The following is a 27,107-nucleotide window of genomic DNA, read 5'->3' as shown; positions in this document are numbered from 1 at the left end:
ATTACGCATGTGTGCTCATAAGAGGAGCTGCACTGAAACCTGTCATATACATTTCTATTGCAGAAACTCACTCTACAGCAGGGGTGGGGAACCTTCGGCTTTGGCTGTCCAGGCATGATGGGAGTTGTAGTTTTGCAACAGGTGGAGAGCCAAGGTTCCCTACCCCTGGTCTACAGCGAAAAGTCTAAAGTATCACAGTAGTAAAGACGTTTACTGTCAGGTGTGTCAAGTGGGGAAAAAAAAAACCAGTGTGATCTAGTTACTAAAATTTAAAAAATGTATATAATTTTGACATGTCAGAGCAGTAATGGGGAACCTGTGACCCTCCAGTTGTTGCCAAACTACAATTCCCATCATGTCTGGAATTCCAAAGCATTGGCTTTCCAGGCATGATGGTAACTGTGGTTTTACAACAGCTGGAGGGTCTCAGGATCCCCATGACTATGTCAAAAGCTTTGATCAGTCGGGGCCTGTGTATTCAGACTCCCCACACTGATTTCTGCAACAGGTGACATTAGACCTTTTATAGAAGCCATGTCTGAGACAGGGAGAAGAACCTAGCAGAGCACTTCTCTCATTTCCTTCGAGCAACTGATGGGGGTCTCAACATCCAAACAAACATCTCCAACAAATCAAAACTTCCGACATGTAACAAGGGTTTTTTGTTTTGTTTTAATAACAGTAACATTATTATAAAATGAGGCTTCATAAGTAGATAGTATATAAATAAACCATAACTTTACTGTATTATGTGACTGGTTTCATTCCTGTAGTCAGATTTATGGGTCTGTGTGAATGGGCTCATGTGTTCATCATTAGAGCCGTACGCATCCTCCTCCTTACCTGCTCAGATTCGGTGTCCTCCTCCAATAAAAACTGTTCTGACAGGTTGGTTCTGATGTCATCTATCTCCTGCGGTCCTTCTCTTTCTGAATAGGTTATACCCTCTCCCACATAGGAGGGTCTGGGAGCAGGGCGGGGTTCTTCCAAAGGCTTCATTCTTACTAAAAATGGCCACAATTTTTTTTAAAAAAACTTTGAAGGTCTTATACACAATACAAACTTGTTAAACCTTGTATACACTACACAGTGCAGATACAGGAGGCATCAGAAGCCTAGCAGTGATCTGAAACGCAGTAACGCTATAGGCTGACAATCATTAGCAGGTGGATTTTTGGGCATAAATTCGGCAGCATTGATATTGCAGCAGATTTTAGCTGTGTGAACAGCTCCTTACAGCCATGTCCTGAGGATATCTGTACATTCAGTAACACTCCATGAACTACTTTTCCTCCTATTTTCCTTATCTGTGACTACTCAGGAATACAATATACTCAGGTCTGTAGCTATTTACATAGGGAACACACCCTGGTGGTGACTAGCACTGGAATCCACTGGCAGAGACCCACACCTTAGCTTTGCCCAAACTGTAACTCTCCAGCTGTAACTAAACTACAACTCCCAGCATGCCCGGACAGCCTATGGCTGTCCGGGCATGCTGGGAGTTGTAGTTTAGTTACAGCTAGAGAGCCACAGGTTGTGAAACACAGCTCTATATTACCAGGAGTACAACCAGACAGACATGTACAGCCAGTACTGATCTCCTAACCTGCTGCCATTGCCAGCCTTATGACATGTCCTCCAACAGGCAACACACAGCAGCTACGGAGAGCGGTAACTACCATTACATGTAGTCTGCCCACACACTGACAGATAAGACACCACTCACATAACGGCCGGCTGCGGTGACGCGGTATTCGGTTTTACTGTCCTCAATACATCCCCGGGAGCTCCGGCCGCACAAAATAGTTTCCCAGTTCGAGCCGCCGTCTCGTTTTAAATTTATCCAATCAGCGTCCCCCAACCGAACTGCATGATGGGAAGAGGCGCGGCTAAGCTGTCGTCAGGGCAAAGTCTAAGAAATCAGTAGAGGCCAAACTGTACTAGACTACATTGTCTTCAACATGGGAGCCATTTTGTCAAAGTTTCGTTACTGTTTTTATTTTTTGCCCTTATTTTCCTTATGTTTTAGTAATTTTAGATACATGCTTACAATATATTAGAGCCAAGTATAGTTCATTGACTTAAGTCCAATTATCCCTCTGTCCCTCTTTACTCAATAAAGGTCACTCTTTTTGACCTAAGACATAAGTTTGCATTTATAGGGTAGGTTCATACTGAGGAATTCTAGCGGATAATGTCCGCGGAATTCCACTGTCTGTCCGCTCGCCTTTCCGCCGGCTCCATAGAAACTATTCTATGGGCAGCGTATTCCGCTATTAACGGAATATGCCGGCCCATAGGATGGTGTCTATGGAGATGCAAATCGCCATCACAGTGGAGGTTTGGTTAAGTATAAACAGTTTCTTTATTGCAACAACGCAAATTGCAATGTGTCAGGAGCAATGACCTTCTCAAGCATGGTTTGGAACGGCATTGTTGGAGTGTTCTGATAGCAAGTTGCACTTTTGAGTGGTTGCAATAAGGAAACAGCTTATAGGTAGGTTCACACTATGTAAAACCGTCATTCTGTAAATAACGTCCGTTATAAAAATGATGACCGTTACCTGGACTCAAAATGTCAGTTGTCCTAAAAGATGGTCATTCAACGGCCAAAAAAAAAAAGACGATGTGTGAACATAGCCTAAGGCTATGTTCCCACATGGTATTTTCACTCAGTATTTTTCAACCAAAACCAGGAGTGGATTGAAAACACAAAAAGGCTATGTTCCCACACTGTGGAAACTGAGTGGATGGCCGCCATTTTATGGCAAATAACAGCTGTTATTTGCTGTTATATGACAGCTATCCACTAAATTTCAACAGTGTGTGAACATAGCCTAAATGTGAGGTTTATTTAGTAATTTGAAAAATAGAACACAATGCCAGCGTTCATTTGTTCAATCATTTTGAAAAATGGCAGTTATTTTTACTTAAAATGATGGCAATTCTAAAAGGCGGTCGTCAAACAGCTAAAAAAGACGTAGTCCTAAAGTACAGTATTTTCCGGCGTATAAGACGACTTTTTAACCCCGAAAAATCTTCTTAGAAGTCGGGGGTCGTCTTATATGCCGGGGATGGTCGCCCCATACGGTGGGGAAGCTAAAAAATGGCCGCATCCCCACCATATGGGGGGAGGACTATTAAAAAAAAATCAAACAGTTGACTCACCTGTGACCCGTTCTTGGCAGCCACGCGTCTCCTGTCCTGTTCCCGGCGCAGGCAGTGTGACATACACTGCCTGCGCCTGAGATCTCCGACGCTCTCCCGGGCAGCCGAGCGTCTCGCTCAGCTGCCGGCAGAGCTTTAGGAGAATGACAGAGGCGCCGGAAGTTCCTCTGTCATTGTCCCAAAGTTCTCCCAGGGATCTCCAGCGCGCCAGTGTACGTCACACTGCTTGCGCCAGGAACGGGACAGGAGATGTGTGGGCTGCGGTCAAGCAGGGGTTCACATTTTCCAACGTATAAGGCGAACCCCTGACAATCTGACAAGGTCAGGGGTCATTTTATAAGCTGGAAAATACGGTAGTAAAGCATGGAAAAACTTTCTGCTATTCTGTGCGGACACTTACATTCTGAATGCCTGCCACAAGGTGGTGCTGTGGTTTCTCTTATGCAACCTTGAAGTTTTATAGGAAGCAGCCAGGGCCTTCTGACACAGATCCTTCCTTCCACCTTGAAAGCATGGCTAGAGGGATAGCATTGATACAAGGGGCCAGTCGGGGCATTGGCCTCCAATTTTGCAAGCATTTGTTATCTAGCTGTGGGACCAAAGTGGTAGCAACATGCCGAGAGCCATGGTCAGCCACAGACCTGCAGGCATTGAAAGAGCAGCACCCAGATGCACTCAGTATCCTGAGACTAGATGTGACCAGCCTGAGTGCTATCCAGGAGACTGCTAAGGAGGTGGCACAACTCTTTGGGAGTCTGGATCTTTTAATCAATGTATCTGCTATGTTACACCCCACCGGGAAAGGGGAGACCAGTCTCAGGGAAGTCTCAGCAGAGGTAAGTCAGCTTTAAAGGTCAGCAATAGAGTGGTAGCATATTGCTAGGATATGTGGTCGCTTTCGGGTTGATTTGTCGAGACCACCGATGATTAGAATGAATTAAAGTTTGCTCTGCAAATTATGAAGGGAACACACTGCCCTAATAACACTGTGGACCTTCAATTTCGGATTCATGGGTGTCGTGACTGATTTGCCAACACCATACCTCCCAATCTTTTAAACAGCTAAAAAGGGACACACCCAGTTCATAGTATGAAAGTTCCATTTTTTTTCTTGCCTATATATTTAGGGTACATTCACACATACAGGATCAGCTGCAGATTTAATGGTATAGATATAAGTGTCACTGCCGATTATAATTTGTAAGGGTGGGTTCCAGTGGCGGATTAAATGTACCCTGGGCCCCGGGCTGTCCACCCAACCTGCCCCCCCCCCCCCCAGTCAATTCGCCCACATTATAATCTGTTACTGCCCCCTCCCCCCATGCTGTCCCCAATAAACACTGCCTGCCTCCCCTTCCTGCCAGCCCCAATAAACATAATGTTCGGTCCCTTGCTGCTACCCCCAGTAAGCATTGCCCACCCCACCTCCACTGCCCCCAATAAACATATTGCCACCTCACCTGGTCCCCTGATGTTGCCCCCCCCCCCCAAGGTCACAGCAGCACAGAGGATGTCAGGAGAGGAGGGTGCTGATCTTATAGGGGAGGTCGCAGGTTCCCACAGCATAGAGGATGTCAGCAGAGGAGGGTGCTGATCTTATAGGAGAGGTCACAGCAGCACAGAGGATGTCAGGAGAGGAGGGTGCTGATCTATAGGAGAGGTCAGAGCAGCACAGAGGATGTCAGGAGAGGAGGGTGCTGGTTTATAGGGGAGGTCACAGCAGCACAGAGGATGTCAGGAGAGGAGGGTGCTGATCTATAGGGGAGGTCACAGCAGCACAAAGGATGTCAGGAGAGGAGGGTGCGGATCTATAGGAGAGGTCCGAGCAGCACAGAGGATGTCAGGAGAGGAGGGTGCTGATCTATAGGGGAGGTCACAGCAGCACAGAGGATGTCAGGAGAGGAGGGTGCTGATCTATAGGGGAGGTCACAGCAGCACAGAGGATTTCAGGAGAGGAGGGTGCTGATCTATAGGAGAGGTCACAGCAGCACAGAGGATTTCAGGAGAGGAGGGTGCTGATCTATAGGAGAGGTCCGAGCAGCACAGAGGATGTCAGGAGAAGAGGGTCTCCCTCTTTCCCCCTCTATATATGGTCCCCCTTTTTCCCCCTTTATAGATGGCCCCCCTCTTTCCCCCTTTATAGATGGTCCCCCTCTTTCCTCCCTTTATAGATGGTCCCCCTCTTTTCCCCCTTTATAGATGGTTCCCCTCTTTTCCCCCTTTATAGATGATCCCCCTCTTTCCCCCCTTTATAGATGGTCCCCCCTCTTTCCCCCCTTTATAGATGGTCAGTAAATTACACAAAAATAACAAAAATACAACTCACCTACCCTGCGTTCCCCCTTCGAGCCTCTCTCCTTCTGCAGTCTCCGGCTTATGCGCGGCTGCCGGGGGTGTCCCGTCCTCTCTCCGGCAGCGCGCGCATCACACAGCTCCTAGTGCCGTCTGGGCCCTGACTTCCGGTACACAGAGCGTCTCTAACGTGCGCTCCCAGTACCGGAAGTCAGGGCCCCAGGCGTACAGGGAGCTGTGTGATGCGCGCGCTGCCGGGGAGAGGACAGGACACCCCCGGCAGCCGTGCATCAGCCGGAGACTCTTGTGACCGCAAGCGAAACAATGCTTGCGGTCACAAGAGTGCAGTGGCGAGGGGAAGGGGGCCTCCCGGGTGGCATTATAATGTAGGCGGCGTTGCATGGGCCCCCCCGGAGCCTCGGGCCCCGGGCGGCCGCCCAAACCGCCCACATTATAATCCGCCACTGGTGGGTTCACACGTACCGGATCGCAGTGGCTTTCACACTGCGAGTTCCGCTGCGATTCCTGGTACTGTCATTTTGAATAGATTTACATACTTGAAGCAGAATGTTCATTCCGCTGCCTGTATGTAAAGCCTGTATGTAACTGTACCACCAGGCCCAGGCTGAAGCACAGGAGGCCGGCCGACCCACGCTTAGTGGGAGGAAACCCTAGCCCCTCTATGATAGGGTTCCATTGATTCTAATGGAGTCACGTCATGGAGGGGCTGGAGTGAATGTAGCCTAATATGTCAAGTGCTCATGTAAAAAGTGCCAATATTTCTAGTTTTGTATTTATGGGGATGTAACTTGAGATTTTGTCTGTGGTTTATGAGTATATATAATGGATTTACCACTATACTGTCTCCCATCATGAATATAGTCTCCCATCATGTTCTTGTTATACTGTCCTTGGTAAAGATGTTCAAAGTTCATCATGTCCTGGTGAAAGCACTTGCCTTGTTCCTCTGTATAAGCTTCCATGTTCTCTTTGAATTGATTAACAGGAGCATCAAGGATATAGATGTCTAGTGACAACCTGCAGCCCATTGCAGCATAGTTTTTTACTAGGCAGGTATGAAATTAGTGCTCACCCTGAAACTTATTCCTCTATGGCTTTTCACTGTGGAAGTTTTCCCCAGGTCAAAAAAAAAACTGGTTAAACACTAATTCCATTGCACTGGCAGTCCGACACTCCACCAACTACTGCAGAGTGGGAGGCAAAATGTGACCAGTTGGCTAGATTAGAAGAATTAGCCAGCTGGGAGAGTGGAAGGCAAGAAAAGTTTCTGCAAATCTGGCAATAGAGATGAGCAAACCGGGTTCGGGTTCGAGTTGATCCGAACCCGAACGTTCGGTATTTGATTAGCGGGGGCTGCTGAACTTGGATAAAGCTCTAAGGTTGTCTGTAAAACATGGATACAGCCAATGACTATATTCATGATTTCCACATAGCCTTAGGGCTTTATCCAACTTCAGCAGCCACCGCTAATCAAATGCCAAAAGTTCGGATCGACTCGAGCATGCTCCAGGTTCACTCATCTCTATCTGGCAACCATGGTCAGTTCACTTAATGATCTTTATCCTAAAATGCTGCTGGGCAGTTTCTGTCCTTTTAGCAAACTGTATACAAAATGTATGGAGATTTCTGTTTTGTTTTTGTGTCTGTTCCTATTTTGTCTCTCACCAACCTTTAACTGGGAATAACTTAATATCGTATACAGTGGCGGTCTTTGGCACCAAGCACCCCAAGCGATCGCTTGGGGCCCCCAACATCTAGGGGGGCGCCCAAGCCCCGCTCTTGTGCTCAAGACCGCTGGACAGGGCCGCTGCTGCGCTCGCTTCTGCCATCTGAACTGTAATTATGAGCACTCGTAATGAGCGCTCATAGTTACATGCAGCAGCACTGACAGGGCGGGAGACATTGGCTCCCTTCCTGTCAGTCACTCTTGTGGCCGCAGGAAGGGTTTTCCCTGCGGTCACAAGTGGCAGCTTTGTCCTTGTGGTGCCGGCGCTCCAGTGACATCACTGGAACATCAGCGCCAGGACAAGGGGAGTGCAGTCTCTTGTGATCGCAGGGAAAACCCTTCCTGCGGCCACAAGAGTGAAGAGGAGAGGAGACACCCGGACCCAGGTGAGTATAAGTGTTTGTTTTATTGTGTTATAAACTATATGGGAGGCAGAGTACACAGGGGTCTGTTTAACTGGGGGAGCGCACATCGGGGGTCTATATAAATGGAGGGAGCACACATGGGGGCTATATAACAGGAGGAGCACACAGGGGGGGCTATAGACTACTGGGGCTTCACAGAGGGGTCTATATACTACTGGGGGCAGCACACAGGGGGTTTATATACTACTTGGGGCAGCAGAATGGGGTCTATATACAACTTGGAGAGCACACAGGAGGTCTATATCCAAGTGGGGGAGCACACAGGGGGGCTATATACTACTGGGGGAGCACACAGGGGTCTATATACTACTGTTGGGGCACACAGGGGGTCTATATACTACTGGGGGAACATACAGGGGGTCTATATACTACTTGTGAGGCACAGAGGTGGTCTATATATAACTGGGGGAGCACACAGGGGTATGTATACTACTGGGGCAGCACACAAGGGGTCTATATAATACTGGTGGGGCACACAGGTGGTTTATATACTACTGGGGGAACCACACAGGGGTTTTATATACTACTGGAGGAGCACACAGGGGTCTATATCCAAGTGGGGGAGCACACAGGAGGTCTATATATGTGGGGGAGCACACAGGGGGGCTAAATACCCCTGAGGGAGCAAACAGGGGGCATATATACTAGTGGGGGAGCACACAGGGGGTATATACAACTGGGGGCAGCACACAGGGGGTCTATATACAACTGGGGCAGCACACAGGAGGTCTATATACTTCTGGGGGAGCACATGGGGGGGGCTAGATATAACTGGGGGAACACACAGGGGTCTATATACTACTGTGGAAAGCAAACAAGGGTATATACTACTGGGGGCAGGACACAAGGGGTATATACTATTGGGGGCAGCACACAAGGAGTATATATTACTGGCGGTAGCGCACAAGGGGTATATACTACTGGGGGCAGGACACAAGGGGTATATACTATTGGGGGCAGCACACAAGGAATATATATTACTGGCGGTAGCGCACAAGGGGTATATACTACTGGGGGCAACACACAGCGGTCTATTGTTTTGGAATGCGTGTCGAGGGGGGGGGGGCAGACATAACTTCGCTTGGGGCCCCAGAAATGCTAAGACCGCCCCTGATCGTATATGCTGACTGTATGTCTGACTGTTATTTACAAAAATTTCAGTAAAACGTGCCGTGGCAGGAGTGTTATTATACAGAGGGTGAGCTTGTTGTTTTTCAGGTTCACTTGTCAAAGTCGTTGGCCAGGAGTGGTGATACCCACCCCCAGACACAGGCAGTGGCACTTGAAAAGGGAAGCACAAGGTGTAGGTATGGGTGGGGCGACACAAAAATAGGGCAGCACCTAACCAAAAGTTACTTTACTTGGAAAACTTCAGTGCAATACAAAACAATAAGGTGGAAAGCCTGTCAGGTGCAGGTGACAGTGGTGTAGAGTAGTGAAAGAAGTAGAGCTTGTTCAGGTATAAGGACCATCTTGGGGGGGCCCTTGTCCAATGCAGTACTCTACTCTGCCGGGATTAGTGAAGAAGAAGAAGAATACTCACACTCATGTATATATAGCTAGGTATCTGACTGCCTTCTGCCCAACCAGATGAGAGAGTGCCAGGTTGAGTGATACGAGCCCCAGGCCTTTACAACTGGGTGTAGCACACTTCCCAAGACCTCCCAGCATAGCTGTGTGCAAATCAGTAAGATACTTCAGCTTTCCTGCTCTTTGTCTTACTGGGAAACAGTTCCTTGCTGTGGTAACTGTCCTGAGAATAGTGGAAAAGGATCCCTGGTAGGGATGGTCCGAACCTGCCGAGGTTCGGGTTCGTGCGAACCTGAACTCTCGGCAATGATTCCCGCTGTCTTCCACCTCCGTGGAGAGGGTGGATACAGCTGGAGGACCGCCTGGAAAACTGGGATACAGCCTATGGCAGGTTCAGACCATCCCTAATCCCTGACATGGACAGTACACCCTACAGGACAGCTGCCCCTCCTATGGGTTTAGCAGTGCATCTTGCAGAAATTCTCATAGGAAAAATCTCTCTTTCCTGTGTCCCTTCACTCTTCTACAAAAGACTAAAACCAAAGACCTCTGTACTCTGTACTCACAATCTGACCCCCCCCCAAACCACTTGTCCATTCGGCAGGTGATGTCGTTATTGTCCTAAAAACCACATTAACACTTGCAGCCCTGTGTTAAATTGGTATGGCCTAGAGTGTGTGCCCTAGGATTGCAATTTCCAATAAACCCTCAGGCCGAGGCCCGGGATACAAACCCCCCCCATTAGATTCCAAGAACACCCTCCTAAATAAAATATAATTTTTAATAGATATGTATTAAAATAATGAGAGTGAACTGGTTTAAAACCACATAACATTTAGTTCTGTCACTCTATATAACTAGTCTGGTAGAGATACAACTATCTTCCTATCTATGATTCAGCATATACTGCATTACCTATGCCTAGGCATTTATTTTTATTTCTTTTGGGGGGGGGGGGTCCGATTATGGGTACAAAGTCGCTTTAAATAGGGTTGACCAGGTCTAACCTTCCATTAGTGGGGCTGTGTGGAGAGAAGAAGTGTCGTTGGCGGTGGAGAGCTGTATGTGGCACCTGCACCTGTGGTTGGACAGTAACAAACCAGTGTATAGTTAACCCTTTCCCTTCAGCTGTGCTCATATATCCAGACAGCATGAAAGAAGAGTGAGACATCTAGTGGGCTAAACACAAATAACACCTTCATCCCCTTGATACTTTGCCCAGATGGTATGAGAAACACTACAAACATGTTTGAAATAAAAAAAAAAAAAAAACTCACAAACTGTTTTTGTGTCTTCAGCAGAAGGCAGCAGCTGAGAATTGGGGGAAGGAGTTATGTTTGAGTCCACATAAAAGGACCAGCAATCAGCATTTGAACAAGAAATCTATTGTTCATCAGCTGATCACATCTTTTGTGCAGCCATTTAAATAATTGTTAGTTGCACCACAGCAATGTGGGACAAATCGGCAATGTTGCACAGCTATTGTTTAATAAATATGGGTGTGGCTTCAACCGCATTCGTAACACGCTAATGTGAATGGGGAAACAAAGACTGCCGGCTCAGCAAAGGAGCACGAATCAGCCCTCTGGTGTGAGGCCATGTAAAAGGGAACGTAACTGAATGATTGAACACAGCATCAAATCTGCTGCAGATCCTGTACGTGTATGGATGTACCTTCCATGTTTGCACTGATCCATCTGCTCCAGTCTGTACACTGATCTCTTTCACGTGTCTTGTCCTTATAAGTCATATCAGGCTATGTAAATACAGAGTAAAAACATATGTACATATTTGTAATATATATAATTTTTTTTTTAATTATTTTTTTTTTTTTACAAAGCTTTAATACATTCAGTACCTCTATTCAAATAGGTTGCTTAATTAACACAATGTTTGTCCATAGATATTACAGGTATGGGCATTTTTCTGAATAGCTACTAAGTAATACAACTGTTATTGGGGAAATGCCTGGTTTGCTGTAGGCTCATCCAGCATGGGATCCACATCTGTGAGGGTTTGTATCTTGATAGACAACCACTTGTGTCTAAAAGAAAAAAAATATTTAAACTTCTTTAATATATTTTACTGTATTGAGTTTCAGGCTGCATCTCTGCTGTGTTCAAAATAGAAAACTTTTCTTCAAGCAAATAATGTACAAAAGTTCCCCTTAAAGGAGAAGTCCAGCCAAAAATATTTTTAATATGCTATTACTTATGGAAAGTAAGACAAATTTCTAAGGTACATTAATTATGGGAAATGCACATATACTGCTATTTTCCTTAATTTAGTAGATCAGGCAGGGTTCAGATGCTGTAAAAAAAGTGACGTCACGAATCAGTTGTAATTCCTATTGACTGTCCAGCAGGGGGAGCTCTGTATGTAGAAGTCTATAGAACTGTAACGGGAGAGAGGGCCCGTATATCTAACCACCTCCCCCCTCCCTCCCTGCTTGGTGTGGGGGACACATACACACGGTACTACTCCTCCCATCATCTACTGGGAGGGTGTTGGATGGAGAAATGTATTTGGGGTGGTTATGGTGATGGGGATCGGTCTGGTACTACTCCCCCATCATTTGCTCATACTATGAGCAGATGATGGGAGGAGTAGTACTGTGTGTATGTGTCCCATACACCGAGCTGGGAGGGAGGGGGTAGGTAGTTAGATGTATGGGCACCTCTCTCCCTCCCTGCTCACTGTAATCTATCTCCCTCTGTCCTGGTGTGAGCCTGGTACCTCTATGCCCTGCGTGATACGTTACATACAGTTGCATATACAATACAGTTTCATAGACTTGTACACATAGAGCACCTCCTGCTGGACACTCCATACGAATTAAAACTCATTCGTAAAGTCACTGTTTTTTACAGAATCTGAACCCTGCAGTTTATGTGCATTTCCCATAATGAATGTACATTAGGAATTTGTCTAACTTTCCTTATGTAATAACATATTGGCCGGAGTTGTCCTTTAAGTTGCCATAATAGAGGCAAGTTAATGTGACTATAATATTGATGCCATGTTCTTGGTATCGGCAGTTACCTTTCAAACGGCATAAAAGTTATAAAGTAAAACATAAAAGAACATAGTCACCCAGTGGTAATGCAGACTGAGCATCCTGCAGGCCTTACAGATGTGGCTGTTAGTATTATTCCACAGTGATGTTTTAGCCACTATGCCAATGTACTGGCAACTGAATGAATTAGACTGGTTTGGCTGAAAAATAGCAGAAACTACTAGCATATATTATTTGAGTTGTCCATTTATTGACTTTGTTCTGTTTTTCTCTCTAGGGTTTGTCACAGGCACTTGCTACAAATACAATAGGACCATTGCTGATGGCTAAATACTTCTCACCCCTTCTCTTACAAGGAAGAGGAGCATTTGGGGTGCAGTCATCTGACAAGTCCAAGCAGCACAATGCCATCTTAGTTAATATGAGTGCTAAAGTTGGCTCTATATCTGACAATGGTAAGAACTAGCAGCACATCTATGGCATATGTAGTGTTTATTCAGTCAGTTGTATTGTTAACATTATAGGGCAAAGAGGACATCATGGGTGGGGTCCCCTACTTGTGACCCCCTATGAGAGCTGTATGAGTGTCTATTGTTCTGGAGGATTCAAGATACATAGATGGCCATTCTTCTGGAAGGCTGCCATGTAATACTACTACTACTACTGCCTGGAGAAGGTGGATACAGCCCGAGGTCTGCCTGGAAAACATGAATACAGCCTTGTTTCCATGGTTTATTGTTATCACAATACCAAGCACAGTGTCGGACTGGGATACCTGGGGCCCACCAGAAAAAATTATCCTTGGGGCCCACCAAAGAAAAATCGGTAAAAAAAGGGACATAGTGACCCGGCCCTATCCTGGAGTCATCTGGATCTGTGACGACTCCCTTGTGAATGGCATGTTTTTAGATATAACCAAACCTTTGCACAGCGCTGTGTATGTGACCAGCAATGCTGGTCCACTGCTGGTAACTTGTCAGTCACTCTATGCAAACAGTATAGGGTGCCACATAAGTATCTTGAAAGGAGAAGTTCCATTAAAGGGGAACTCCAGGTAGAGGTTAAAAAAAGGAAACTTCTGCAGAAGCATAAAGCATTACTTACCTATCTATACCATTTTTGAAACTACCAAAAATACATTTGTTTTGGGGGGTTTTGTTCTGTTTTGTGTTTCTGCACTTCCTGGTTTATCAGTTGTACATAGTACTACAGGTTCCTGTAACACCACACAGCACACTGTATTCTCTACCTGTAACACCACACAGCACACTGTATTCTCTACCTATAACACCACACAGCACACTGTATTCTCTACCTGTAACACCACACAGCACACTGTATTCTCTACCTGTAACACCACACAGCAGGCTGTATTCTCTACCTGTAACACCACACAGCAGGCTGTATTCTCTACCTGTAACACCACACAGCAGGCTGTATTCTCTACCTGTAACACCACACAGCACGCTGTATTCTCTACCTGTAACACCACACAGCACACTGCATTCTCTACCCGAAACACCACACAGCGCGCTGTATTCTCTACCCGAAACACCACACAGTGCGCTGTATTCTCTACCCGAAACACCACACAGTGCGCTGTATTCTCTACCTGTAACACCACACAGCGCGCTGTATTCTCTACCTGTAACACCACACAGCGCGCTGTATTCTCTACTTGTAACACCACACAGCACGCTGTATTCTCTACCTGTAACACCATACAGCATGCTGTATTCTCTACCTGTAACACCACACAGCAGGCTGTATTCTCTACCTGTAACACCACACAGCACCCTGCATTCTCTACCCGAAACACCACACAGCGCGCTGTATTCTCTACCTGTAACACCACACAGCGCGCTGTATTCTCTACTTGTAACACCACACAGCACGCTGTATTCTCTACCTGTAACACCACACAGCACACTGTATTCTCTACCTGTAACACCACACAGCAGGCTGTATTCTCTACCTGTAACACCACACAGCACACTGTATTCTCTACCTGTAACACCACACAGCACACTGTATTCTCTACCTGTAACACCACACAGCGCGCTGTATTCTCTACTTGTAACACCACACAGCACGCTGTATTCTCTACCTGTAACGCTGATATTGGAATATTGGAAAGAACTTTTTTTTAAAAAAAATTATTTTAATTTCCACGCACATATTATGATCAAGCATCTTTTATCTTTGAAGTTGAGCCCCACAATAAGGCTCTGATCATCTCTGCCGTTTAACATCATTTACATGTGTTACTGCATCATTTTTGTGAGTACGCTGCAGTACTGCAATGACACTCCAACATGTGTGAACACAGCCCTAATTTCACTGCACACTTCTGCACAATTAGAGAAATCAGTGCAACACCTGCTTCTGGCCGGTCAGAAATGGTGAATCACTCAGGGGATTGGGGGATCCAGCCAAGCCTCCTGTGACATCACGCCCTGCCCCCTGTCTGCATCATCAGCCTGATCTCAGCAAACACACACAATGTGAGACAGAGGCATGGAAGATTTGTCTCCTGGGGAGGGGGATAGCAGAAGGAGCAGGAGACAATGTGGATTTGCACAGGTGCCATTTTTTTTCACTTCCTGGATTTCTATCAGTTACCAGTATGGCAGAACCGTACAGATACAGTAATACATTGTATAGACACATATATTTAACTTTTAATGTACTTTTAACCCCTTGCCGCAAAATGACGTTTGGGAAACAGCATGCAAAGCAGGTAGTTCCCACATCATGACGTTTCCCAAACGTCATGGCTTCCCTGCATCCCCCCTCTGTCCCTAACAACGATCGGGTAGCAGGAGGAGGCTGTGTCACACAGCCCTCCCCTGCTGCCTCTGCCCGGAGGGGAGCCGCGCTCCCCCCGGGCAGTTAACCCCATAAACGCCGCGGTCAATGCGACCGCAGTGTGTATGGGGAGATTTGTGTCCTCCCACGGATCAAGCGGCGGGAGGAGGCTGCAGCACGTTGCCTCCTCCCGCCGCCACTGCCTCTATTTCCACCAGCCCCCCTTCCCCCAATAACGGCGATCGCCGCTATTACCCTTATATCGCCGATCCACCGGTACCGGGCATTAACGGCGCCGCTGTAAGCTTTCATCTTGGATTCACGGTGGGGGGAGATGAAAATGTATCCCTCAGACCCCAGATCAGCCCCCCTAGTGCCCCGATCACTAACCCTCTCCCTCCCTGGGCGGCCATCAGAGCCAAGATGGGCGCCCCCATCCCTGTAAACAGACTATGTCTGTTCACAGGGATGAAAATGAAAAAATGATCAAAGCCCCCGGAGGTAGCAGAGAGCATGGGGCAGTGATCGGGGACCCCCTTGTGTGGTCCCGGAACAGGCAAACAGCGGTATTTACTATATACCGCTGATCGCCTGTTCCCAGTGCAAAGAAGCACTTTTTATCCCCTGTCACCATAAATGATTGGTGACAGGGGATAAAAAGTGCCAGTGACCCCCCCCCCCCCCCCCCCCCCCAAGTCACTAAATGAACATATTATTGGAAAAATTCGAGTTTTAAATTTTTACTATCTAATTTTAAATACTTTACTCTAAAACCTGTGGGGTCAAAATGCTCACCACACCCCAAGATGTATTCTTTGAGGGGTTTACTTTCTAAAATGGGGTGACTTTTGGGGGGGTTCTATTCTGAAGACATTATAGGGGCTCTGCAAATGCACCTGGCGCTCAGAAACTTCTTCAGCAAAATCTGCACTGAAAATGTTAATTGGCACTCCTTCCCTTCTGAGCCCCGCTGTGTGCCCATACAGTGGTTTATGCACACATATGGGGTACCGTTGTACTCAGGAGAACCTCTATTACAAAATTTGGGGTGCTTTTTTTTCTCATGTTTCTTTTGAAAATGAGAAACTTTAATCTAAACGTATACGTTATTGGAAAATTAAAATTTTCCATTTTTTCTACAGCCTAAGGCTATGTTCACACTATCTAAAACTACGGCTGTAGTTCTCGCCGCAGAACTATGGCCGTAGTTTTGCGGTGTGTAACATAGCCTTATGTTCAATGGGATCCCGGCCGGAGCGTACACACATCGTATGGCAGAAAGACCTGCCAGTTCACACAGTGAAGCAAGCAGCTCCGGCCGCTTGCTTCACTGTGTGCTACGGGAAGCTCTGATGCGGGCACACGCTGATGCGCCCGCATCAGAGCTCCGCAGCCGGAAAGATCATCCGGCCGGTACTCTGGGGTCACGGAACGGCCAGGTGTTCACGTCATGTGAACAAAGCCTAATGGAGAATACTTTCCTCAAGCCCCTGTAGTGTCAAAATGCTCATTATACCCCTAGATGAATTCTTTAAGGTGTCTATTATCCAAAATGGGGTCACTTATGGGGGTTTCCCGTATAAAAGCCTCCCAAATCCATTTAAAAAAAGAACTGGTCCCTAAAAAAATCAGTTTTGGAAATTTTCACGAAAATGTGATAATTTGCTAATAAATTTCTAAGCCCCGTAACACCCTAAAAAGTAAAATATGTTTCCCAAGTTATGCCAGAATAAAGAAGACATATTGGTAATGTGACTTAGTAACTAATTTATGTGCTACGACTTCCTTTTTTAAGAAGCAGATAATTTCAAAGTTCATAAAATGCTAATTTTTCAAATTTTTCATGATATTTTGATGTTTTAATAGAAAACAAGTAATAGAAAATATGTTTTTCTTATCCAGAGTTCCCCTTTAAACTGACAAATCTCAGGCAGGCAAGAACATAATAACGAAAGTATACTTACCTGTACCCGTGCCCTTGTATTTTTTTACACTTACGCTGGTTACTGTGCATGATCAGGAATGTGATCGTTTAATAGTTCGGGAGAATATGCAAGCGGCGATGCCAAATATGTTTATTTATTTGTATTCATAAAATAGGAAAAGGTGGGTGATTTAAAAAAAAGCAAGAATAGGAGGTATTTCAGTATGAATTTTGGGAGTCCATATAGAACAGATGGTATAAAGTGGCCTCCATCATAACTATATGTGAAGGTATGGAGGTCATGGAGCAAAAAGAATAAAAACGTGGTGTGAACGAGACCTTAAAGGGGTAGTGCGGCGCTAAAAAATTATTCACAGAATAACACACAATACAAAGTTATACAACTTTGTAATGTATGTTATGTCTGTGAATCGGCCCCTTCCCGTGTCCCACCACCCCGCCCGTGTACCCGGAAGTGTGTGGTGCATTATACATTACCTGATCCATGTCGAGGGCCGTCCGCCATTTTGTGCCAAACGTCATCTTTGAACGGACGGCCAAATCCCTACCGCCACCCCCCCCCCCCTCCGCCGCGTCACAACTGTGCTCAGCCGCCATTGGCTGAGCACAGTTATGCTCAGCCAATCGCGGCTGAGCAGCTGATGACGCGGCCGCGTACTCTCGCAAAAACTTTTTTCTTCTCAAACCAACTGGTCTGAAAGTTTTTCTTCTCAAACCAACTGGTCTGAAAGTTATATAGATTTGTAAATTACTTCTATTTAAAAGTCTTCCAGTACTTATCAGCTGCTGTATGTCCTGCAGGAAGTGCTGTGTTCTTTCCAGGCTGACACAGTGCACAGTCTCTGCTGCCACCTCTGTCCATGTCAGGAACTCTCCAGAGCAGTAGCAAATCCCCATAGAAAACCTCTTCTACTCTGGACAGTTTGTGTCATGAACAGAGGTGGCAGCAGAGAACACTGAGTCAGACTGGAGAGAATACACCACTTCCTGCAGGACATACAGCAGCTGATAAGTACTGATTTTTTTTATTAAAGTTAAATACAAATCTTTATACACCAGTTGATTTGAAAGAAAAAAAGTACCAATTTAATTCTACTGAATTCACTACAAATGTGAACCAAGATTAAGACTGTTGCACATCTTCCTGCTTTTTGGTGTTTTCTCTGGCACATTTTCTGCCATGTTCTCATTTTAGTGTAAAGTACTATTAGCATTTTATCCCCTGTGGGGCTTTTTTGGTTTTATGTTGAAGAACTGGGGAAAAAACACTAATTTCCATATAGACATGACAATATTCCCCCCTATAGAATCTTGGGGCAAAACACAAAAAAAACACCATAGCAGAAAAATGTCCTATGGGTGTTGTGTTTCGCTTTTCCCCACTGACTATCAACTAACATCTGGTCTCTGCGTTTTGGAACCCCAAAAATGCCATATGACATATTTCTGAAAACCGCCTAGTCTGAGTCCAGCCATATAGTACATGAGAACATACCCCTCTCCTAGTTATTCACAGGATAAGGGATAACAAGACCTATAGAGAATTAATGGAGCACTGCCCCCACTGTTTATTTGAGGGGGATAGGTTTCCCACATTCTCATAACCAGTGTCGGACTGGGCCACTGGAGGACCTGGGGATCCTCCGGTGGGCTCCTCCCCCACTCCCTGCCCAGCAGCTGGGGCCCCAGACAGCCATAGGATAAATACATGGTTTTCCCGGGTCTGCCCAACTCTGAGGAGACAGCCCCGGCAAAAACATGTCCTGGGTAGTCCCGGGAAGCTCCGCCCCTGCCGTGGGAAGCCCTGCCCCCTTCCGGCGTTTGCGATCTCACTCAAGCAGAGCAGGGAGAGGAGTCGCTGGGGCACTAGAGGAACCTTACAGGTGAGGTAAGTATAGCTGTTTTTTGTTTTAAATACAGAAGGAGGGGCTGGAGAATGATAAGGGAGGTACTGGTATGCTGTGCAAAAGGATGAGAGGGGTACTACTATCATGATGGAAGGGCAGGAGGATGATGGAGGGGTAGTAATATGATGGAGGGGCATGAGGATGAAGGGGGTAGTAGTATGATGAAGGGGCAGGAGGATGAAGGGGGTAGTAGGATGATGATAAATGGGGCGTAGTATTAAGATGATGGAGGGGCAGAAAGATGAATGGGTAGTAGTATGATGATGAAGGGGTAGTAGTATGATCTTGGAGGGGCAGGAGGATGATGAGGAAGAAGTAGTAGTATGATGATGGAGGAGCAGAAGGATTAGAGGGGTAGTAGTATGATAATGGAGGAGCAGGATGATGGAGGAGGTAGTAGTATGATGATGGAGGAGCAGGAAGATGGAGTAGTAGTATGATGATGGATGATATGGTCAGTAATAGTGTGATGATATGTTGAGAGGTACAGTATGGTGATAATATATTAGTGCTGTTCTGGGGTCACTTCCACAAAGTGAGCCCCCACATAACTATGTATTCTGATCTCCCACAAAAGCATTCAGTGTACAATACGCCAAGAATCCTCCAGGTACTACAGCTGCAAGCACTACAACTCCCAGCATTTACTGATAGTCTGCATCCCTCAGGATATGCTGGGAGTTGTAGTACATATGAGCTGCCACTGTAGAGACATATAGTGCTGGACCTTGAGGGCTGATGGTTGTAACAGATTACGGCCACCAGAAGCTTCTGCACAACAATCAATTATTAAAGGTTTGTTCTGTCTGAAACTACAACTCCCAACATAGCCTTCATTAAAGCTTCATAAGTGTAGGGTATTCTGAGAGTTATAGTTCGACTGAAAACATGTCATTCACAAGGGAGTTGTCGCAGATCCAGATGAATCCAGGATAGGGCCGGGTCACTATGTCGCTTTTTACTGATTCTTCTTTGGTGGGCCCCAAGGATCATTTCCTCTGCTGGGCCCCAGGTATCCCAGTCCAACACTGCTCATGACCACTGGGACCCCCACCAATCAGCTTGATATCCGTTATCCTGTGGATTTTGCAGGGGGAGGGGCACCTAGCCCACACCTGCATGTATAGGTGTGAGGGCACAATACTCTGCCTTGCCCCTGATCCTGCCCACACACACAAGAGCCACTGGGTTATGTATATATGATGTATATTTATGGTGGTGTCCGTGTTGCTATGATTGGTGTGACCCTGTCACTTGATAAAACCTTTTGCCAAGCCTTGTAGATGTAGGTATAAACCTTGTGATGCATGTTTTTTCTTCAAGATTTGAGTGTTCCTTTAATCCAGGGATATGCACATACAAGCAGGAGTTCCACCAGCCAACGCTCTATACTACTTTTGCGCATTGTGCAGGTGATCGATCTGTGTAGCAGGCAGATGTCCAGCTTTATGACTCTGCAATATGTGATGGACCCCCAACTCCCCCAAGTTAAACCAAAGAATGAAAAATAAAGACACAACACATTGTAATCAGGTGTCAAAGGGTCCCAATTTTATTTAAAATTACATGACACTGAAAATGGCAGACCCCCGACTCACGAAGAGTCACCCTCCAGCACTCAGGTGAGGAAAAAACCCCTGTGGGGGAAACCTCGATGGAGCCATGGCTGGAGAGCTGCCCCTCCCCTGGGCTTAGAGGGTAATACCATACTATAAGTATAATAAACTGGATGTGAGAGAGATGAGGCTGCAATATCTGTCACCTTATTGATGGCTAGGCGGCTGTATCTCTTCTCCTTCACAGATCCAGGTCCCCTGCTAGAACCTCCAAATTTCATCAAGGGTAGGGGGCAGTAAAGTAGTCAAGCTCAAGGTCATCTGGCGCATCCAAGATGGCACTGATCAGGGCGCGGTGCATGGCTTTATGGAACCTTCTTTATGACATAAGCGCTTGTCATCATAGTGCATGGTTGCCATGGTTACTGCAGGTAAACACATCTGAAGCATTAACCCATTAATGACTGGCGATGTGCTTTACTGCAGAGGTCACTAAACACACTTGTGACCAAGCAAACAGCCTATGGTTAGGCCACACTAAGAACACTAAATAATATGGTTTGATGTGGCCTATAGCAACCAATCACAGCTCAGCTTTCGTTTCTCAAATTACTCTGGTAAAATAAAAGCTAAACTGTGATTGGTTGCCATGCACAATTTAGACAGTCTAATCTGCCCATAGCAACCAATCAAAGCTCAGCTTTAATTTTATATGAGCTTGTTAATATATGAAAGGTGATCTGTGATTGGTTGCTATAGGCGAATCAGATTCTGTTTTGTCTCTGGCAGGTTGATAAAGCTGCTCCATTGCTGTAAAATCTTATGATGATGATGATGATGACTGAAAACACAGGACATCAAGCTTCCCCATAATGCTTTGCAGTCAGCCCTTCCTCCATACCTCCCAACTTTTTGGAGGGACACTTGTGGTTCACAGACATCTCTATACACAGTTTAGAAAACCACTAGTATACAGTTATATACGGTGGATTTGTTAACATGAATGAGACAGCTGACAATCTGATTTCGTTGTATGTGGAAAGGGCAGCCAAAGAGTATTACTACATTTCCCAGGCTGTCATAGGAAATCGGTGATCACCCGATTAGTTGATCAATGGAGAAACTGCACTGACTGTGCAAAAGGGGCTGTCAAGTTGTTTAAAAGTAAAATAGTCCACAGTATTAAAGGGGTACTCCAGCAAAAAAAACTATTTCAAATAAACTGGTGCCAGAAATTTGAACTTTACTTCTATAAAAAAAATCTCCAGTCTTCCAGTACTTATTAGCTGCTGTATGTTCAGCAGGAAGTGGTTATTCTTTCCAGTCTGACACATTAATATCTGCTGCCAAAGTAAGTAACTGTCCAAAGTAAGTTCCTGGCATGGACAAAGGTGGAAGCAGAGAGCAATGTGTCAGACTGCAAAGAATACACGGCTTCCTGTAGGACATACAGCAGCTGATAAGTACTGGACGGATTGAGGGGTTTTAGTAGAAATAAATAAAAAATCTATATAACTTTGTGACACCAGTTGATTTGAAAGATTTTTTTTCTTAGCTTGACATCCCCTATCCTATGGATTTTAGGGGCAGCACCACCTTGGGCCCACCTGGGAATTTGATTCTTGGGGCCAGGGCCGTTTCTAGGTAATTTGGACTACAGGGCGAATATTGCTAAAAGCCAAGTAGCCCCCCATAGTATAGCCCTCCCCCAAGTAGCCCTCCATAGTATAGCCCTCCCCCAAGTAGCCCCCCATAGTATAGCCCTCTCCCCAAGTAGCCCCCCCATAGTTTAGCCCTCCCCCAAGTAGCCCCCCATATTATAGCCCTCTACCCAAGTAGCCCCCCATAGTTTAGCCCTCCCTCCTGTGTAGCCTTCCATAGTATAGCCCTCCCCCCAAGTAGCCCCCCATAGTATAGCCCTCTACCCAAGTAGCCCCCCATAGTATAGCCCTCTCCCCGAGCAGCCCCCCATAGTATAGTCCTCCCCCTGTGTAGCTTTCCATAGTATAGCCCTCCCCTCTGTGTAGCCCCCCACAGTATAGCCCTCTACCCAAGTAGCCCCCCATAGTATAGCCCTCTCCGAGCAGCCCACCATAGTATAGCCCTCTCCTCAAGCAGCCCCCCACAGTATAGCCCTCCCCCCTGTGTAGCCTTCCATAGTATGGGCCCCTTCGTAGCCCCCACTTGGCAGCATTTATGAGAAGAAAAAAAAATACACTCACCTGTACTGGATCCTGCAGCAGCGTCTCCCAGCGTCTGGCAGCTGAACTTGCAAGTAGAGTGAGCTTCCGGCACAGGCAGCCTGCCACACACCGTCCCGGAAGCTCACTGCTGTAGCCCCGCAGCGCCCGGACTTCTCTCCTCTCCTCAGCAGCTGACATGTGACGTCATCACGTCACATGTCCACCGCCAAACAGGAGAGAAGTCCAGGCGCTGCGGGGCTACAGCAGTGAGCTTCCGGGACGGTGTGTGGCAGGCTGCCTGTGCCGGAAGCTCACTGTACTGCAAGAAATCCCGCGACCGCGGCTCCTTGGCGCCCGATCCTGCCGGGCGGGGTGGCGGCGGGGGGAAGATGATGGGGCGGCTGAGCGGCCAGGCGGGGAGCGCGCCACAAGGTGAGGTCCGGGGGAGGGGGGGAGAGGGTGCCACCAGCGCCCCCTAGCTGTCGGCGCCCCGTGCGGTCGCCCGGCCCGCCCGCCACTAGAAACGACCCTGCTTGGGGCCCACCATACCTTACACCAGATCACCAGATATAATAAGCACCAAACCTTTCACATTACTATAGTGACCTTGCACAGAGCTGTGTATGTGACCAGCGATGCTGGCTCACTACTAGTAACTCTTCAGTCAGTCTATGCAAACAGCATAACTTGCCACTTAAGTTTTTTGAAAGGGGCAGTCCCATGAAACTAACAAATCTCAGGGGGGTGCAGGAACATAATAAAGAAGTATACTTACCCATCCCTGTGCCCCTGAAGCTCTTCCTTAATGTGCCCGCTCAGCCAATCACTGACTGGGGATGGACACCGCTGCAGTCACTGACTGGCTGAGCAGGCAATCCATCAGGCGAGTATGTGACATTGAGCTGGGGCCGTGACATACACAAAATCTGATCGAAAATGACTGAAAAACTTCCAGCAGCTGTGGGAGAGAGCGCGGTCCAGGGGCACAGGGACTGGTGAGTATAGTTTTTTATTATCTTCCCACACTCCACTGCCTGACTATCATTTATTCTGAGATTTCTGTCAGCTGTAATTTGTGTTCCAAACTGCTGACACTGTTAGATGCTGTTAAGTCAAGAAGACACATGGTACCTTACATATATTTGTCTGTGCTTCTATAGCATAGAAATTGTTTTTATTCTCTGGTAGAAAGAGTCAGATAGGGAGGCCCACCTCCTGCCAGGGGCTCACAAAGGGGTAGGGCCCTCCGGGGGATTCCCCTGTTCTCCTGTAGGCCAGTCCGTGCCTGACTAAGCATTTGTATGGAGGATATTCCTTTAACAGACGGCCATTTAATTATTATTTAAATATGGTGGTGTTGTTTCAGGAGAATCCTTTATATCATGAATAGAGATAAGCCAAAATCGAGCATGCTCGGGTCTTATTATTTGGCATTTGACTCCCGGTGGCTGGAGATGTTGGATGCAGCCCTAGGGAGTCATGGAAACCATGGATACAGTCATAGGCTATGTTCACACAATGTAAGAATAACGGACATTGTTTGGCACTCAAGAACAACAGTCCTTGTAGTGAGTGTCAAACAACGTCCGTTGTTGCACTAAAAATTGCATTGATTTCAATGCACAACAGCCGGAAATAATTGACTTTTCAGTCATTTCAAAGGCCATATCAAACAACGGTTGTCAATCAATACATTATGTGAACAATGTTTTGTTTGCATTGACTTCAGTGCAACACTTTTTTCTATGACAAGAATGACTGTTTTAATTTGCAAACAACGGCCGTTCTTTTCATTAAAAATATATTGTGTGAACATAGCTATAGGCTGTACCCAGCTCTGTCAGACACTGGTATTCAGATGCTGGACAATCAGACTCGAGTATGCTTGAGTTGTGCTCATCTCTTGAGGTATGATATATTATATGCCCCTTTCCCAATGAATGTTCATATTGAGAAAAGAATGATGTGTTGGCAGCTTCACTGTGGGCATGCCTCGACAAATCATGTGTGTCCTTACATAAGGTGCTGAAGGGATTCTTTATCTGCTTGAGCATCATCTGGCAGAGGACCATATATGACAAGAGCAACATTATAGATAGTACAACTTACATAAGAATTAAATACTAATGATGAAGCAAATTCCAATAAACTGCTGTATTAAATCCCATATGTCTAATACATCTGGTCTGGTTAATCACTGATCTGATGTGGAGCCCATGTAGAAAAAGGATGGATGGTGGAAAATGTCCCCATTGTGCATTGCTGCGGTCCCAGCAAAGCTGATCGAACTCTTGAAAGGGGTTTCCGAGGACCAATTTTCTTAATATTCAGATCGAACATGTCTTCCTTAAAGGGGTATTCCCATGTTAAAGGGGTAACAAAATTTCTCTCAAATCAACTGGTCCCAGCAAGTGCCAGATATTTGCAATCTACTTCTTTAAAATAATAATAATAATAATAATAATAATAAAAAAAAAAAAATCTTAAGTCTTCCAGCACTTAGCTGCTGCATGTCCTGCAGGAAGTGGGTTTTTTTTATTTTCCTTTTCAGTTTGAAATAATGCTCTCTGTTGACACCTCTGTTCATTTCAAGAACTGTCTACAAGAGTAGAAAATCCCTATAGAAAACCTCTGCTTCTCTCCAGACCGGAAATAATACCACTTCCTGCAGGATGTACAGCAGCTGATAAGTACTGGAAGATTTGAGATTTTTTAATAGAAGCAAATTATAAATCTCTAGCACTTGCTGGGACCAGTTGATAGTGGGCATTTGTTTTTTTTTCCCCCATTAAGCTAGAATGATTGGGGGGCCAGATTGGTATATCATGTGCATATGACATAAATGCTTAAAGCATACCTGACATATTAAAAAAATTTGTCAAAAATTTTAATGCATAGGGGGTCTCACCACACAAGACCATCTCTGTCCAGGCAGCCCTATGGACTTATAATGGAGCTGCCTGGATGGGGATCATTGCGAGCCAGGGAGAGATCTCTTTACCAGCACTTACAGGACAATCAGAAGTTACAGGGAACGCCCTGATCACTCGTAATTCAGGCAGCACAAAGATGACAGGATTCCTTTTAAGATGTCCAAAGGTTAAGATTTTATTAGCTTAATTTCCAAGATTACATCTTTCATGGCAGTTCTGGCTGGTTTCACTAAGGGCCCTATTACACGTACCAATGTCAGGTCAGCGCTCGCTTGCATCTCGTTCCCTGTTCGCTGCCGGTGCTATTACACGTGCCAACAGCGAGCAGGTAAGAGTGAGGGGGGGGGGGGAGGGGGAGCGGGCTAGAGCCCATAGGGGGCGCTGGTCTGCTGCTACTGCTCCTATTACACAGTGTGATGGACAGCAGACCATTGCTATTGTTCTAGTTTTTTACAACATGTTGTGAGACAAGGATCAGCGGACATTTTGCATGTCGGCTGATCGTTGCCTTTTAACTAGAGCTATTTAACCAAGCAATTATCGTCCGTGATGGCCAATAATCGGCCAATTGAAAATCCTTTAGGGTATGTTCACACTTACCGGATCCGCAGCAGATTTAATTTAAATTCCTGTAGGTGTGAGCGCACCCTTAAGAAGTTATTATCAGTAAAATGTAAGAATAGCTGCGTGAAAAAGGTCTAATCTGAATTTTAAGATATCAATATTTTTCTCCCTCTAGGCCTAGGAGGGTGGTACAGCTACAGGATGTCAAAGTCAGCCCTAAACATGGCCACCAAATGTCTTTCTATTGAATTGGGAAGAGGGAAGAACAGAGTCGTCTGTGTCTCTCTGCATCCAGGAACAGTAGAAACGGACTTATCAAGACCTTACCACAAAAATGTCCCCAAAGAGAAGCTGTTTTCTCCTGAGCGCTCTGTGTCCCATCTCATGACCATCATTGACGGCCTAAACTTGGAGCGGACTGGAAAGTTTTATGCATGGAATGGGTCAGAGCTGCCATGGTGAACTTATTCTTTTTGTACTTTATGGGAATGATTTTGTTACCTCTGATTGTACCTTAGTAAATTATTACAGCATCTTAAAGATATGGCTTGTAGCTTTATTTCATTGTACAGTTTCATGTAATATTTAGGCACATTTATGGCCAACCTTGAATTGCACAGTGCCTAGTGTCATGAGGCTGAAGATGACTGTATCAAACATGGTGTAAAGTGAAACTGGCTCAGTTGCCCCTAGCAACCAATCAGATTCCACCTTTCATTTTCCAAAGAGTCTGTGAGGAATGAAAAGTGGAATCTGATTGGTTGCTAGGGGCAACTGAGCCAGTTTCACTTTACACCATGTTTGATAAATCTCCCCTTAGGCCCCGTTCCCACTGAGCAAAGCTAGCGGAATTCCGCGACGGAATTGTCCGCCGCGGAATGCCGTTAGCCTCCCGCTCATAATGGGACTCTATGGGAGGCGAGCGCTCCTGCCCTGTCCGCGCTGAAGAATGAACATGTTCATTCTTCAGCGCGGACAGAGCAGCAGCGCGCGCCTCCCATAGAGTCCCATTATGAGCGGGAGGCTAACG

The 27,107-nt window shown here is 46.1% G+C and overlaps 2 protein-coding genes across 6 annotated transcripts in view; one reads left to right on the top strand and one right to left on the bottom strand.

Moving 5' to 3' along the window:
- The window catches only part of KIF20B (kinesin family member 20B), a 70,980-nt gene extending 69,089 nt beyond the window's left edge, over positions 1 to 1,891 (bottom strand). For 3 of the 5 annotated variants that reach the window (XM_069980354.1, XM_069980355.1, XM_069980356.1), the window contains exons 1-2: positions 1,610 to 1,713; positions 844 to 1,004 (exon numbers count right to left, since the gene is read on the bottom strand). In XM_069980354.1, coding sequence (XP_069836455.1) covers positions 844 to 1,004; positions 1,610 to 1,685 — 237 coding nt within the window. In that variant the 5' untranslated portion in view covers positions 1,686 to 1,713. The other 2 variants (XM_069980357.1, XM_069980359.1) reach the window with 2 other exon arrangements.
- Positions 1,892 to 3,663: 1,772 nt separating this feature from the next.
- Positions 3,664 to 26,607, top strand: LOC138799340 (C-signal-like). Its single transcript, XM_069980360.1, has 3 exons — positions 3,664 to 4,007; positions 12,459 to 12,636; positions 26,253 to 26,607. The coding sequence occupies exons 1-3, from the start codon at positions 3,684 to 3,686 to the stop codon at positions 26,537 to 26,539; spliced, it is 789 nt and encodes a 262-aa protein (XP_069836461.1). The 5' UTR covers positions 3,664 to 3,683; the 3' UTR covers positions 26,540 to 26,607.
- The last annotated feature ends 500 nt before the right edge of the window (positions 26,608 to 27,107 follow it).

The sequence above is a fragment of the Dendropsophus ebraccatus genome, chromosome 8 (assembly GCF_027789765.1).
Source record: "Dendropsophus ebraccatus isolate aDenEbr1 chromosome 8, aDenEbr1.pat, whole genome shotgun sequence".
Classification (NCBI taxonomy): domain Eukaryota; kingdom Metazoa; phylum Chordata; class Amphibia; order Anura; family Hylidae; genus Dendropsophus; species Dendropsophus ebraccatus.
This window is presented reverse-complemented; position numbering and strand designations above follow the sequence as displayed.

Coding starts and splice junctions, on each gene's coding strand:
- LOC138799340 (XM_069980360.1), top strand. CDS start 3,684: ATGGCTAGAGGGATAGCATTGATACAAGGGGCCAGTCGGGGCATTGGC. Junction 4,008..12,458: donor TCAGGGAAGTCTCAGCAGAG/GTAAGTCAGCTT, acceptor TTTTCTCTCTAG/GGTTTGTCACAGGCACTTGC. Junction 12,637..26,252: donor TGGCTCTATATCTGACAATG/GTAAGAACTAGC, acceptor TTCTCCCTCTAG/GCCTAGGAGGGTGGTACAGC.